This window comes from Haplochromis burtoni, unplaced genomic scaffold (assembly GCF_018398535.1).
Source record: "Haplochromis burtoni strain Fernald_Lab_line unplaced genomic scaffold, NCSU_Asbu1 Contig_430, whole genome shotgun sequence".
Taxonomy (NCBI): Eukaryota; Metazoa; Chordata; class Actinopteri; order Cichliformes; family Cichlidae; genus Haplochromis; species Haplochromis burtoni.
The window spans coordinates 1-16767 of NW_024582791.1; the positions used below are offsets into that span (position 1 = coordinate 1).

General features: G+C 38.3%; 1 protein-coding gene across 1 annotated transcript; it reads right to left on the reverse strand.

The window, feature by feature from the left end:
* Positions 1-9764: 9764 nt before the first annotated feature.
* LOC102310215 (T-lymphocyte surface antigen Ly-9) lies at positions 9765-12707 on the reverse strand. Its single transcript, XM_042213261.1, has 5 exons — positions 12423-12707; positions 11787-12077; positions 11297-11548; positions 10966-11129; positions 9765-10856 (listed from the first exon to the last, which is right to left on the reverse strand). The coding sequence occupies exons 1-5, from the start codon at positions 12523-12525 to the stop codon at positions 10509-10511; spliced, it is 1158 nt and encodes a 385-aa protein (XP_042069195.1). The 5' UTR covers positions 12526-12707; the 3' UTR covers positions 9765-10508.
* Positions 12708-16767: the final 4060 nt, after the last annotated feature.

The window sequence follows — 16767 nt, forward strand, 5'->3', positions numbered from 1 at the left end:
GCCTAGCTTGGGAGTCACTGCACCTAGTGCTCCGATTACATTTACTGCAACATTAATAAGGGTTTAATACAAAAGTAAATGGTATCATCAGTCTTCCATGAGTGGCGAGTCAACTATATTACTTTATAGTTACAGAAATGTTATCAAACATGGTTAAAGTTTAATTATTTATTTTATATTCTTGTCCATGAACAGTCTTGTGCTATTTTACATTCATAGTATGAAAAAGCACATTTATTATGCGGCTTTTCCTGATTTTAGATGGATGTCTTTGTGAAATTTGAAAGTCCTGTTTGTTTGTTTGCTTTTTTTTTTTTTTGTGGCTAAGCTAAGCTAAAGCAAAAGACTGAATGTAACTAAAGAAAATAAATTAAACTTATTCCAACAAAATTCCGTAATTGTTTTACTGTAAGAACAATATGATTTATTTCATTCTGAAAGTAATTTGATTATTAGTGATCAGGGATGGTAGTAACGCGTAACATTACTGTAATCCGTTCACTTTTTTCAAGTCACAAGTAAAGTAAGGGATTACTATTGCAAAAAAAGTAATTAAAAGGCATTACTAAACAGCGATTTTGTTTGTGAGAGTGTCTCATGACCATGACATACACGTGTGTGATGTCTGTGCCAGCAACAGACGTGTGTAGATACACAATGTGTAATATTTATCTTGATGCAATGTGCATGAAGTCAAAAGATTAAAACTAATAAAATTATTTTTAAAAAGAGATTTTTTCATTTGATTAAATTTCATATGATGGATTATGCAGAAAAAATAGAATTGGGCTGAAATGTCTATTGCTTTATTATGTATTCAGGTTGTGTATCGTGTTTTTAAAAAGCAACTAAGTAATAAAGTAGCTAATTACGTTTAAAAATAATTAATCAGTAAAGTAACTGGATTACTTTCTTGGAAAAGTAAACAGTAGTCAGTAACTAATTACTTGACCAACACTGTTAGTGATCCTGTGAAGTACCTGAGTCTGTTTCAAGATTCACTTCATCGTAGTCAGAGCTCCCATCTGGGTCATCATTTCTCCCTGTTCAGATAACAGTGTTAGTATATTTAATTTTTTTAAAAAGCTCCCTTTTATCATTATTTCGAGATTAGGAGTTACAATAACATATTAATAAAGTGTGATATCCTTGCATTTTTACACCTATGGGCAATTTAGTTTGATCAATTAACCTATCCCTACAAACTGCATGTTTTTGGACTGTGGGAGGAAGCAGGAGTACCCTTGGAGAACCCACACAAACACAGGGAGAACATCCACACAGAAAGACCCAAGCCTGATGGTGGAACTGAACTCAGGACCTTCTTGCTGTGAGATAACAGTGCTAACCACTGTGCCACCGTGCTGCCCAGTTGGTGGGGTACATTACTTGATCAAAATCTAAATTGCCCATTTGTGTGAATGCAGGAGTGAATGTGAGTGAAAATGGTTGTCTGTCACTGTGTGTTGGCCCTGCGACAGACTGGCGACCTGTCCAGGGTGTACCCTGCTCCAGCACCCCCACAACCCTGAAAAGCATAAGCGGAAATGAATGGATGGATGGATCCTTACATTTTCTGAACTCAGTCTTCTCATCAATAACTTTAAGCTCAAGAGTAGATGTGACATTTCTATGTTCATCTGCTGGTCCACCTTAAATAATAACATGACATCAGGTCTGATCAGTCAGTTTATAATCATTACATCTTTTATAGCTCTGTTATTATCAGAGGTTATACTGTACCACCTCCAGCATTTCCAGAGAATCTGACTATTTCATAAATTGGAAAATCACCTGCAGGGCAGACAACAAAAGAGAAATTACTTTTGTATGATATCTGTTTATTCACAAACTTAGTGTTAAAAATATTGCAAGTCATAGTTTCTAGGACTGACCAGAAAGAATAGAGGTGTAAACGTCATTCTCATCATTGTTGGTGATGAGATGTGCTGGTGATGTGCTCTGAGACTGAGTGAGACTAAAATATGCAATAAATACAGTGTATCAGTGTATTTGCTGGGTATTTAATCAGTTTAATCAGGAATACCTATAATGTCATGTTATTTTTAAAATGAAAGAAAGCTTTTGCACCAACCTGTTACAACAAAGATCTATAAAAAAAAATTTAAATTATTGTTACATTGGTTTGTAATCAGTTTACTTAATAAAATTGTTACATCAAATCATTGATGAGAAAAGCTCTCACCTTTATCTTTCTGCAGCAACACAGCAGCAGCAGCATGAGGATAATTCCACTAACAAGTCCGATGATGAATGGAACAATAAATGAACCGATTTTAGATCCGAAGCCTAAAGTTTCAGGTAAAATCAGACCAAAAAGTCAAAACTCAAAGTCGAACCAGATCTGATAAAATCAAACCTCAAATCAACTGTACTTAATGTGTAAGTTTAGTAAGTTTAGGCCACATCAAGAAACAATAATGTCACAACTTTTAGGGACTCGTGAAATAAATGTTCTAGAAAAAAGTAAAGAAACAAAACGATCAAAAAAGACACATTTTAACATTAACAAGTTTTATGTTTAGAAGTCCCTTTAAATGCAGCCATTGTCATGGTTATTTTGAGTTTGAGATGTTGGGGGGTTTGCTTTTCTTTTTTTTTAATCTTTTTATTACAGTTCTGTTCTTTGGGTCTTCAGGTTTATTGTAGGCTGTGATGAGTTTTGTGTTTGAGCTCCATAGTCTTCTGTTTATTTTCTATATTCCCAGCCATATTATCTGTATTTCTGGTTCATGGAACATAGTGGGAGGTTTAGAGCACCTGCACCCTCAAGGCCTTCCTTGTGGCAGAGAGATGTGCTACTTGGCTTAGTATATGCATAGAAGACTTATCAGAGTTGGATGCTTGCAGGGATGGGAACTAAGGGTGAGAACTGGAAAGTATTGGATTTTCAGAGTATCTGCTGGTATTAGGAAGCCATGGATTGGGTGACCTGGGTACACCTGGGGACACTTCTCAATAAATTGGGAGGCCCTGAGGGCACCAGAGCTGCTGTCCCAGATCGGTCTCCAATTATGTTCAGTCTATGCTACATAGCTTATGCTTGGGGATACTTAAAAGTAGTTTTGTTAAAACTGTATTTCAATAAACATGTTTTTCTGCAATTTGAAGTCTCATCTCCAGTGGTCTTTTTTGTCTGTTTTAATTAAGTAGCAATTAAGTAGCTCCAGCTTTTGAGCCAGAAAGAAAAAATTAAATAAAGAAAGAAAGTACTTTAAACACACCTCGTACAGTGATGTTGACTGCATTGTCGTCAGGGGACAGGCAAACAGCAATTTCAACCACTGAAACGAGGAATTCAACCCTTTTTCTTTTTATCTTTTACTCAACCTTAGATATCAAAGCATTTTCTTCTTCTATTCAACCTTTTTCTTTTACTAATATATAACTCAACCTTAGATGTCAAAACATTTTCTTGTTCTATTCAACCTTTTTCTTTTACATATGATAGAACTCAACCTTTGTTTGCAAAATGTGTCTTGTTCTAGTCCAGAATAAATGTAAACCTGTGATTACACAGTGTTTTCAGTATTGGGTTCTAACGTCCCAAGTCGCCACCTCAGCTAACCAGACGCCGCTGGACCTGCCTGAGCGTCCACAGACAGGGGGGTTGCCACAACATAAACTCTCTTTAGGGGTTCCACTCCCAAGGTTGCTACCCTAGTTACCTCCGGGCCGCGTCCGATCTACCGGTTGGGAAACCACTCCTGGAACTAATCCACGAGGCCCATCAACCTTTGATCCTAAAATGTGTCTTTGCTCTAGTGTCCTCCCATTCACACATCAACCGTCACTGTCACCATGTTCATATTTCACACAATGAAACACACAGAGAGCGCGTCTAACACGCAGAAACACACACAGAAACCTCTGAGCTCACCTTTGAAAATGCAAGCGCACCACAAGCCAGACTCTATTTCACCTCTATTTCATATGCTAAACTTTGGCCGTGTTTTAGAAGTTTTCCCCGTTTCTTGCAACAGAAGCCAGTCATAGACAAAGTTAAATGTGGAGGGTAACGTGGGCTGCAACTCTAGTCTCAATGTAGAATGTTTTTAGTATCTTGCTAGAGCCAGTTCCTATGACACACTGGAATTCAGCCTAAACTTATGTTGTTAGTATCTCACGCCGAAAACCAGACACCGACAAATTTAATGTGAAAATACGTGTAACTCAGCGAACAGATTAATTTGGAAAGCCCAATATGCACATTTGGTATTTATAATACAACAGGCTGTGCTTACCTTTTTATATTTGGACCGGTCCTCTGTTCGCCTCGCCTCACGATCTCACCACAGGCCAAATCTGCCCCTCCTCAGCACACCAAAGATCCGGGTCACGGCACCAAGTTGTTAAAATCTCCAATTCTTTTAATCTTTGGGCAGAAGGAAGGACAATACTCGGTGTATAAATGCTCAATCAACAATTCTTTATTTCCATACAATTCAACACTTATGAGCACAAGCCATCATGATGGGGAGACATGCATGAAGAGGGTCACAGCAAATCTCAAAATGGTGATGGGTTACTCAGCTTCTTATAGCCTCTAGTGGCCCCCACCTAGTCGTAAAAGCCTAAACATTCACATTCTTTCTCTGTCACGGCGCCTAAGTTATGACCTCGGCTCCCTGTCTTTCTGCCCTCTGTAAAGGTGGGGGCATGGAATGTGGTCTGTTTCTTCTATTATCGGCACAAGGCCCTCTGCACACAACATTCTCTTCATGATTCAGCAGTATGAAATGTCAAGAAACAGTGTAACACATTCAACAGTGTCGAATAATACAGGTCAATCCAATAGATCTAATGATTTTTCACACTCTTTTAAGTCAGAAGTATAATGCAAACTAAAACTACATACTGATCACACACTCTATACTAAGAAGTATAATATGACCTACAGCAGTATCCTACAGATATAAGATAACATATAATAACAGAATAATCTCACAAAAGACAACACTTCAGGAACTAAGTAGGCTAGATGCGTTAGGTCAGACTGGGGAGAGTTTTAGTGTTATGTTATTGTGTTATCAGTTGTCAATTTGCTTCTGGCTTTTTTGCATGTTAGGTATATCCTAACTTTAGTAGTTTAGCTAGATACCTGGCTATTGTAGGGAACAGGTGCTTGTTCAATTGTATGCTTGAAATGGCTACATTTATTATAGGTGTTATGGCTCGCCCAGCTGGACGCTTGGAGATCCAAGATCCTCTCTAGTGTCTGGTCTAGTGTAAAGGGGGATCAATATCTTGCCAGAGTCCTCTAGCTTAACTCTGCTATTGCAAGATCAGACTGTAGCACTGTCAGTGTCAACACCTGTCGCACAGGTGCTTGAGGACAGGCCAATCACACTGCCTTGCTTTGATCGGCTGTTGTTGGAGTCCTCGTTTGGTTCTAAACAGGACACTGGCCTGAAACCTCATCTGGCATACCTCCAGGGAGGAGCATGAACAGGAACAGGAGCTTCAGCTGAAAACAGTTGGAGTAGGCCCAACCAAATGTTGATTTTGCAAGGGAGAAGAGTCTCCTTTTTTCATTTGTCCGAGACTGTGATTGGTTCTACTTTGGGGAAGAATGATACCCATGCTGAAGAAGTAGAAAGCAGTGATTTAGATCCCAAAAGGTTGATTCTGCTCATCTGGATGTCACATTTTCAATAGGAGAAACATTTCGTCACTCATCCGAGTGACTTCTTCAGTCTCAGCTGACTGCAGGTTTTCCCAATCTTATAAACAGTACATTTGCACAATAACTAAAACCAGCCCACTGAATGAACAACAGGTTGTGAGGTCAGTGACCACTGATCAACAACTGCTCAATGGCCATGAGTACCATTCACAGAGAATTGGGCATGCCATCTTCGCCATCTTACAATGCTGTGATTGCAGACATACCCTTTGATCAGCAGTTGTTGATCAATGGTCATGACAATTTGCATAATAATCATCAAGGAACTGACCTCAGCCCATTGTTCATTCAGTGGGCTGTGAGGTCCAGAAGAACAGAATCAATCTTTTGGGATTTATTTACCCGGATGATTGAGCATGCATCTAGACAGGTGTTTTAGATCAGCTCCCAAGCATTGTTGAGCCAGATGCTGAATCTAAAGTACCTCTTTACTCACTGGTGAGGCACTTGTTAGTATTCAGAAAATAGTCTTATCATTAGCTAGCTGCTGATGATCATTCTTCTACAGGGTATCTAGATATTACTAAGATTTACAACTGTATCATGCAGCACTTCTTCTGGCCAGGAATGAAAGCGGATGTACTGCGGTTCTGTAACACCTGTCACACTTGCGAGCTTGTGCCATGCCTACCGTTGCCCAGTGGAAAACATGAAGTGATGAAAAAAGAGGTGAATTGCCTAGAGGACAATGGTTTAGTCCAGCCCACTTACAGACCTTGGATCGCCACGTGTCTGCTCACCCCTAAGTCTGACGGTACGCCCTGTTTCTGCACAGATTTTTGTTATTGCTGTAACTGTCTGTCAATGGAAAATTGTATTTAGTAGTCAGTATAATCTTTTAGTGATATAAGTTTGCATATGATAGAATACTGCATGTAGTTATTTGTATTAGGAAATATTCAACCATGTATACTTAGAGGCATATAATCAATTGTGTGTGATCTCTAACAGGCTGCAGGCTTGGTGTGCACTCCAGGAATGCACCCCCACGTCCTGGGAGCATGAGAGTTCGTACCTTGTTTTATTGTTTTACGGTAGGATTAACGTAGCTATGTCTGTTTTAGTTTAAGTGCTTCTTTACATATAGATGAACTGCTGGACTTCCTCACCATGTTATTTAGGGTGAGGGGGAGACTGCCCTCTTTGTGACCAAGGATGTACCTTTTGTGCCTTCATGTTATATGACCCTTTGATCAGCAGGACACACACACACACACACACACACACACACACACAAAACCACTGAAGTATAAAATAAAGACCGGGGCAGTGCTCAGCGCGAGTCTCTCTGTCTGGAGGCTGCCCTTGCTAGCAAGAAGTTCTGTGTGTTTCTCTTCTCTGAGTCTTTACTGAAGAAGTGTTTTATAACATTTTCCTTAACACTGTCTGTGACTCATTCCCACTCCCTCATACGGAGGACTGCATTGACAGCATCGGTCCTGCCAAATTTATCACTAAGTTGGATCCCTTAACCCTTTAAGACCTACCATAGAACCAAGTCCGCCAGAGCTTATATTATATTTTTACATGCTGTGGAGCCATTTTTGGGAGCATTTCAAGTTGCTATACATCAATACAACCATTATAGCCCAAATTTAATAATATGTTGCATTAAGTGCATAGTAATTACATAAATTGCAAAAAAGTGCAATAAACTACAAAAAAATTGAAAATCGTTTTTGTTTTTTTAACATATATTTTAGTTAGAGAAATTTAAGAGGCTTATCCCTCAAAACTGTAAATACAAAAAAGTTGCACAAAATAGTTTCCCACCACAGGAAATTTATTTTGAGTGTCTTCATAGTTTTATTTTTGAAATACACCAATTTTTATACACTGCAGGAAAAACGAAAATAAATATTATACTGCAAATTTGCAAAAAAGCAGCATATGCATCAAAATAAACTATTTCCAGCAGAGCAATATGAGTCCTAAGCATCCCAGAAACGACACAGAAAGTCATAAAGTCAAAGATAACTTTTAAAAAGAGCAGTATAGGCCCTGAGGCCCTGATCGCAACAAAGACTACATTTCCGCGAAAATGACGTCACTTCCGGTTTCGGCCAGGTAATGGCGGAAATGCAAAAGTTCGCGCTGACGTCTATTCCAACGTAGGAAGTGTTACAAACAGCTGATCGGACCGGCAAAGCGTGTTTCTGGAATATTATGTTTTTGTTCCTGCAAGCGCTTTTTATGCAGTTTTTGCAAAGCTTTATGTGGAAGGAAACTGTGACCTAGGACAAGCTGATGGCATAAGATGTAAGTACAACTCCTCCGGTTTCATATGCAAAAAAAATTTTTGCGCTAGCTTACGTGGTTGCAGTGCTACCGGGATTTAAAAATAGTTACGCATAACAGAGCGTTCCCGCTCCGATCGTCTCTAAAGGGTTAAAGGTTACTGGCAGGTTACCTTGACCCCCAGAGCCTGTGACGTTTCTGCATTTTCACTCCTGAGAATTTTATGGAATTTTATGAATTTTATGTTTTTTAAGTACACTGTGATAGCATTTGGCATGAAAAACTCTCCTGCTATATTTTAGCATTTGATGCATCTGGTATGTGTATCTGATGATTTGGTGATATACACAGATGCTTGGGTGGATCGCATAGTCATCCTAGAACCAGTGTTTCAGTGGCTAAATCAAGCCTCCTTAACCCTTAATTATGCAAAATATGAGTATATTAAATTAAATATTGATAAAGCAATAGTTACATATATGGGTAAGCAGGTTGGTTTTGGACAGGTTCATCCAGTGGAGGCAAAAGTCCCTGTAATACTGAACTATTCGGTTCCATCCAGTTTGTCTTGTTTTTTTGACCGGATGTACAACCAGAACCAGCAACTAATGTGCTGGGTGTTGTTGCCACAGGATTAACACCTTGTGCTCAAACGTAAGAAAAGCCTCAGTGCCTCCAAACACATTCTCCTTTTTTCTTTTCCTTTCTCTTCTACTAACAGTACCACAGTTATCACCTACACCCTGTTGGCCAACCGCACCAAAGGTGGTCGGCCCAGGAAATCTCATTCTTGACAATCTGCATGTTTGATTTCGCAAAGATTTTCCATTGAACGCCCTTCCTGACACAAAACTCCATATCTACCAGAGCTTGCCATATAAGGTTATTCCTGAAAAGGCTGAATGTTCAGAGCACTGTACCAATTCATGAAAAGTTGACTGGATGACAAAATTGTAAGACCAAAATGTGCACAAGCAACAGGGATGATTGATGCCCTGTTGCTTCTCTAACCAGCCTTGAGCCTTGGTTGGATAACTTGAGATATTAAAACCCTAGAGTATGGAGGATGACTTTTGGCAGGATGAGTGGAGACCCACAAAATCTGTAATGACTGAAATCCAGCTATGCTTTGGTAGACTATGGTACCATAGCTATGCTAATTTCCTTTTCCAGTTGTACTTAGCACCCGCCCACAGTGGCTTACTACCAAATGGTTTGCTGATCATATTATTACTGTGTTTGGCCAGCCACCTCACCTGGCCTGAACCCTTTGATAGTTCTCCTTGCTAATATCCACTAGAGTAGGGGTCAGCAAACTGTGGCTCCAGAGCCGCATGTGGCTCTTTCATCCTTATACTGCGGCTCCCTGTGGCTTGGGAAAATAAATTAAAGTATTTAGGCGAAGTGTATTTTATTTGTGTTAGTTCTTTTTTTACTTATAGTTCTAAACTGGAAGATTATTGTGATGTTGAAATATTAAAATTACATTATATTTTATTATTCTTCATCACTCAAAATAACTCGCACAAGCCAGTATACCCACCAAAACGCTGTGCATCGAGACTTTCAGCCCCAGGTTGGCCAAGTATGGAGTAATGTAAGAAAAGAAAAATATCAGAAGAAAATAAAACATTCAATGATGCCTGGGCAGATTCATTTTGCATTTACTTCTGACGCGAGTGACCGACCAATATGCCTAATTTGTGGATTGTTGATCTTCGGATCCACATAAGTATGTGAGCAGCTATTCTCCACAATGAACTATGTTAAAGAAAGCGATAATATGTGAGCAGCTATTCTCCACAATGAACTATGTTAAAAAGAATAGCCAAACAAATCGATCACACCTCACAGATGACAGCTTACAGTCCTGCAAAAAGATGAAAGTGACTTCGTACTTTTCTCATTAAGCACTTCATGGATTTCATAAGCAACACATTCTAGTTGTTTATACAAAGCATAAAAGGTGAACAGAAAACAATATATACAGTGTTATCTTCATTTTAGATGTCAAAAAGTATTTGCGGTTCCCACTGTTTTATTTTCCGAGGAAACCGGGTCCAAATGGCTCTTTGGGTGTTAAAGGTTGCTGACCCCTGCACTAGGGTAAATGCTAAATTTATCCACTTAAACAAGTTTAATCAAACATAAGCAAATATCCATCAACAGCTGCCCAATTAGCATGTGATTTAATGGGGCACAATTCATACATTTTCTGTACTTCTAAAGAAAAAACAAAATGATTTGGTGGATAGAAAAATTAATTGCTAATATAAATAAAATACTATTATAACAAATAAATATAAGTGAATAAGCTCCCAAACAAAGATCAGCATTTGGTCTTTCATCTCAGCATGTCAGCAAGCATCCAAATTATTCAGCAGAAATGTAACTTTTATATAGAAATAATCATAAGTCCTGTGATTACTTTTGTATTAGTTCTATGAATTGATCTTTTTTCTTTTCTATGCTGGATATATGTTCATTTTCTTGTAATGTTTTTGTTCTCTCGTTTTCTTTTGTTTCCCACTGTTCAAAAGTCCAGTTTGGCCTCTAGGTGGTGCTACACATTCAGATTTTTTGGTTTCTGCAACACGCTGTAAACTGTGTCGACCTGTGTGAGCCGTTGTTGTGCCTCCTCCACTGTGGCAGTCTCTGAAGTATTTTGGTTGTTGTTGCCAGCAGAAGAGGCTTTCACTCCTGGAACAGTGTAGATGGTATCTATTGTGTAGCTTGCCATGGAGTTAAATTGCTCTCCTGGGCTGTTGGTCTGGCTGTACTGAAGGATGTCTGCATTCTCATAAGCAGGGTCAGCATCACTTGACGAAGACACAGTAGAGGCTCTAGACTGAGATGATGGCAGAGTACTAATGGGCTGGCTTTGTATTGAGCGGATAGTATTTGTTGGAGCCTGTAAATAATAAAGTCAAATATTCAGTCATATTATGACACACCACTGCACAAGTTATATAATATAAAATATAAACAGATATAAATATCTGTTAGTGAATGCAGCTTACCTGGTAGGATTTCCATTTTGCTGAAAATAATCTTTTAACTAAAAAGAAAGAAACTGTTACGAAGACGCAGGCGAGTAAAACACAAACAATAATAAATGCAAGCGCTCTCGTTGGTGGAGGGTGTTGTGCATTTTCTTTATCATCAGGATTAGAGTTATTAAAACCTGCAGACACAGAAACGTAATTTTAATGAGCAATTTTTTTCAGACATAAAAAGTAAAATAATTGTATGACAAGAAACAACAATGTACATATTTAAATAACAGGGGAAATATAATTCATGTAAAATGAATCAACAGCATGTTATTTAAAATTAATATTTAATACTTACACCTTGTTAATGTTTCAGAAGAATTACTTGTGCTAACATGGTTGTTGCCTCTACAGACCACAGCTCTGTTCTCAGCGAAGATGGTGATGTTGACCTCATTGAATGATTTCTGTGATCTTCTGCAGCTGTCTTCATCACAAACAGACCAAAGCCAATAATCCTGAATGGAGCAGTTTACTGTGATACTGCAGAGTCCAGCAGACTGGTTGGAGCCAAGCTTTGACATTATAATGACAGGTGTGGGAACCATGTCTGCAACATTGAGCCAAACAGATAAATTAATGATTTAATGCAAAAAAGAGAACTGACAATGACCCGGGTGATTCTAAAATTGTAGGATATATGATGTTGTGATTAAAGACAAGAACTGATTCTGTTTTTCTTTCAGTCACAAAGAAATGTAAAAGCTTACTGTAAGACAAATTCTACTAAATCCAGAAATATTTGAATATTTAAAATAGGACAAGACAAAGTTCTGCTTATAACTTACCTTGAACAATGACTTGATGTTTCTCTGACACTGAAATAAAGTTACGGCTGAGTGAGAGTTCATATAGGCCAGCGTCTGTATCAGCCAGGTTTTTAATACACAGGGAGAGGTTTCCAGCACTATAAACCACTCTGTCTTTGTATTTTGGATTGATTTGTCTATCATCAGCAATAATTGTCTTGTTAAATTTCCATTCGACACGTTCATATTCTGGCAATTTCTTAACATTCAGACACACTGAGCTGTTTTTTAGTCCATAATATGTCGTTGGTGGGTCCTCTGCCATGAGACCTAAGAGGAAAAGTGCAGCAAGAGTCTTAAAATACATTATTAAACCTTAAAACCACAACATGCACACAATAGATATATTCTAGTAAGTGTATGGTGTATGAAAGAGGAAATCACTTTGACATCCTTTGTTTTGCAACATAATGTTGCAAAACAGTAATTCCTTTTTAATCAAACTTCCAAGGAAAAAATACATTTAATTTCACTCATTAAACTTTGCTTCATTCATCACAATTGCATTTTTTCCCTAATGAAATCTCTGATACATATCTTTAAAAAATGATTTGATAATTAGGTCAAGTTTGGCATTAGTTATGTAAAGAACAAAAACATTTTCATTCAGCTTACCTGTAACAATCCAAAAACTCAGAAGCAGAATCATTTTTAATCTACACAAATTTATCTGAACGTAAGAAAAGTGGAATTCATAAACAGGAAATCTGCTGTGCATGGTTTCTCTGCTGTAGCCAGCTATGAATGCAGCAAATATGGCAGGTGTCAGAGAGAAAAAGAAACGCTTCAAAGCCCAGGAAGCGATGCATCATCTGCTGGATCAGAGAAAGAAAAAAAAAACTCTGCCAAATGCAGCTAAACTACACTTCAATTAATTAATGATGATCCAGATATTTCTGTTCATTCATAAATGTTATGATTAAAATACAAGAGGTGACGAAGACATTAGGGTAGACATGTGCTTTGTGTGTGTGATTGGATGTTAGCATGCTGTGTGTAGCACGGTGTGTGTGTTGTGTGTGTGTGTGTGTGTGTGTGTGTGTGTGGTGCTGTAAAGACTTTAGCCTGTTGCAAATAAATCCTAATATTTAAGGTTAAACAAGAAGAGATCAGGGTTAGTGTGTGGAAAATAAGAGAGAGCAATGGTATGAAGGAAACAGATGCATACGTATGTGTGGTTTTTGTATGAAGTCTGTGTGCAAATGTGTCTGTGGTTGTTAGCATACTAGCACAGAAACATTTTACATTATGGTTAGAGCCGGAAGCAGCAAGTTTTTGCATTGAAGGAATTGATCTCTTATCAGATGCTGGTAACATTTATTTGGCATCTAAAATTTATGATTTTGAACATTTTGCATTGTGAATTAAATACACATTTTACATACTCATTGTTCCTACTAAAGTGCACTATAAAGTTCACAGAGAAGAACCAGGCAAATATAAGATGAAGGACAAAAAATGCCTATACTACTGTAGTACCAATTTATTGTGGTATACACTGTCTATATACTATGGTAAGATATTATCAATCATATAAGATGAAGAGTGGAAAAGTAATTGGTCCAGAAGTATGAATGTTTATGATAGGGGATTTTATAACCATATTTTTCAGCATAATCTTGGAGAGTGAGAGGTTGCCTGAAAATTGAACAGAAAGAGTACTAGGACAGGATGATGTGCAGAGCTGCAGTAACTACAAATGGATAAAGTTGATAATCGATATCTTTGTGGAATGACATCAAGGCGATGAGCAGTGAGCATCAGAGAAGAAGCACTACAGGTTTCATGTTTGCTTTGAGAGTGTTGATGGAGATAAGGTCAGAAGGAGAGCCTTTGAGGAAATGAGAAAGCATATGTTAGGGTACAAAGAGTGTAACTGCGGTACTGCAAGAGGAAGTAATGAGTGGCCGTGAAATGTGAGGGTGGTGTAGGACATTGTATCTGTAGTGAGAGTAGAGTAGTAGCGGGTGGAAGAGAGCCTGGAGAGGTGGAGAGAAAAGGAATGAAAGTCATTAGAAGCGAGACAGAATACAACTCGGTCCATTACTTTGAATGGATCAAAGGATGGATAAGGGTGATTTCTGACAGAAAGATAGCAGCAAGAGTGAGAGAGAAGGTTTACATGATGGTAGTGAGACCTGCAGTGGCTGGAGGTGGAGCTGGAGATGTCCGGATTTTAATTGTGAGTGACCAGAATGGAAAAGATTAGAAATGAGTACATCTGAGGAACAGCTCAAGCTGAGCAGTTTGGACATGCTGAGATGGTCTGGACATGTGCAGCAGAGGGATAGTGGACATACTGGACAAAGGAGTTTAAGGATGTGGTGAAGGAGGACATGCAGATTGTTAACGTGAGGTGGAGGCAGATGATCTGCTGTCACAACCCTAAAAGGGAGCAGATGAAAGGAGAAGATGACCTTTCATCTTCTCCTGTCACGGTCAGCGGTTTGAGCTTTTGTGAGTTTGTAATTCTTTTGGGTTGGAAAAGCATTTTATGTTCACACTCTATGTCTCGCCCTTTCGTGTCTTGCCTCTGTGTTTTAATGTTTGTCTCTGGTCTTTTGTCTCTTGGACTTTATATGTAGGTTAACTTCCCTTGTCTCATTAAACCTGATTTGCTACAGCTCTCCTCCCACTTGTTTCCTTTCCCCTCTGTACCTGGGCTGTATTTATTGTCTCTCCTTGTTGTGTCCTCCTTCAATGCTGTGTGTTTCCTAATTATTTTTCTCATGTATATGTTTTTGTTATGCTTTGATTGACAGATTGTTATTGAAATGATTTTAATCACTCTCTTAAAAGAAGTCAAGAACCCAAATGAGGCCAGATACGGACCCAGGAGACAAAATTCAGCTTTTATCCGATTATTAAGTGATGACATGACGAATCCTACTTCCGGGCCTAAAGTAGTCTGCGTTTAACATGGCTTTTGTGTTGTTAACATGTTTAATGCTTTGTATTTTCTTCTATTTGATCTCAAAAAGCTCCTAAAACAGTCAGTGATCACTGTTGACCTCCCTCGGCTTTTATTACCACTAATCATTTATTTAAGCTCAGTTTTTAAAACCTTAGGATGTAACTACAGCCCAGCCCATGCAGCAGTATATGAATGACTAACCTCGTATTGTGACCACATGGGTGTTACAGTGGGTGGTTCTTGTATTCACTGAATAAAAGGCTGCAGGGAAGGCTGTTCTTTGAAGTTGGCTGGGAAACAGGTGAGGAGCATTCATCTCCAAGAGCGCAGACCCAACATGTAACATTAGTCTCATGTATCTGTGAGCCGGCCTGGGTCTCTACACTGTAGCTTACTTTTGATATTCCCTTGTTGATGCTCATAATAAATATATTAATTGTATAATTAAACCTAAAGATGAGCATATCATTTGAAATGCTACAGTTTCACTTTAGTTAGTGAAGTAAAATCACTTGCGTTTAGTGGGAAATTAATATGTAGCACTGATAAAGTGGTGTTCATTACTGTTCAATCACTAGGTTACTAATACTGAATGAAACAGGATAACTAAAGCACTGATAAAGTGGTGTTCATTACTGTTCAATCACTAGGTTACTAATACTGAATGAAACAGGATAACTAAACACTCTGGTGAGTCCACACACACTCATTCCCAAACATTCTGAAAATACAACCCTTGCTGTAGCCCTGAGTCTTAGCTGGGGTGCATTGTGGCCTAAACTGAATGGTCACTTCACTCATAACCAAGCCATAAAATAAAAGGCACATGCAAATATCAGTACTCATGGCTCCTGATAGTTTAAAAGGTGAACATTTGCCTGTTTAAATCATAAGAACTGTCACTATACAGAAATGTGCTTCTGAATGTGGACAATGTGTCTTCTGACTTTGTAATGCAGTTGTGCTTGTGTTGAGTGATGTAAACAACCAATCGATCTACACTCTTCAAACATCAAAATTGATCATTTGATTTTGTTTATGACACAGCACAGGTGAGTTTTCCCACCTTCTCCTCTTTGTAACTTCACACGATCTTTCTGTTTTCATCTTTTGGACATGATTTTGGAGTCCACCTTCGCTGTAGCAATTGACCGCAAAATAAAGCTACCGCAAATGTACAACTCTACATCCGGTCTTAAAACAGGAAGTCAGCATTTTCTCGTGAACAGGGTCTATTGGTTTTGAAAAAATCCTTTCAGACTCCTAATTACCTCTTGGTAGGTTAAAACAGCTCCACCCACCAGGTGACTGGTCAGTCATGAAAATAACAGCGTGCTGCTTGTCTACAGACTCAAATGTCCACTTGATAGCAGTAGCTGGTCTTTCCACAAACTCACACACACAGTGGACACCACACCTACCCGCCAAATCCCACCCTTCTACCTGAAAGTCTCACCAGATTAGCAAGCACCACCAGAGCTTTAGAACATGCCAAATAAAATAAATGAAATAATAAAATGTAAATAAGTAGGCTGAGTGTAAGCAACACACATTATACATATACATATTTATATTCCGAAACTCTTCCACTTAAAGTGTAAAAAATACAACTAGATAATAAGATGGAAGTCAAAGTCTAGCAAAAGCTGATTGTTAGCAAACATAAAATTAATATTTGAATTGACTGATCAGCTAAATTTAGCAGTAATATTGTATTTGTGGTAAAGCAGTTTATAGCATCATGATTATTATTAGTTTTGCACTTTTGGATAGTTTTGTGAAATATGAATTTGGTCCAAATTTATACCCCGTTTTGTGCACAGACACAGAAGTAATGGCCCTATTATTTATTAATGGAATATGAGCTATTGGTGCTTTGAGCTAATTCAGATTTCAGAACTTTATTTGCGGTGTGATCAGGATGGTTGGAGGCTGAATATAAGTTGTTATAAAAGCACCAAGTATGATTTACGTCATCAGATTATTTTTTAAGTGTTTGTTTCATAATTCAGACGGTATCTGCAGATATTTCAAAGACGAATACTT

What these genes read in the sequence shown, in the direction of transcription:
- LOC102310215 (XM_042213261.1), bottom strand. Translation starts at nt 12,525, where the DNA reads ATGCACAGCAGATTTCCTGTTTATGAATTCCACTTTTCTTACGTTCAG. An exon ending in GAGTTTTTGGATTGTTACAG is followed by an intron (nt 12,078 to 12,422) that starts GTAAGCTGAATG and finishes TTTTCCTCTTAG; the next exon opens with GTCTCATGGCAGAGGACCCA. An exon ending in CAAAATGGAAATCCTACCAG is followed by an intron (nt 10,857 to 10,965) that starts GTAAGCTGCATT and finishes TATTATTTACAG; the next exon opens with GCTCCAACAAATACTATCCG.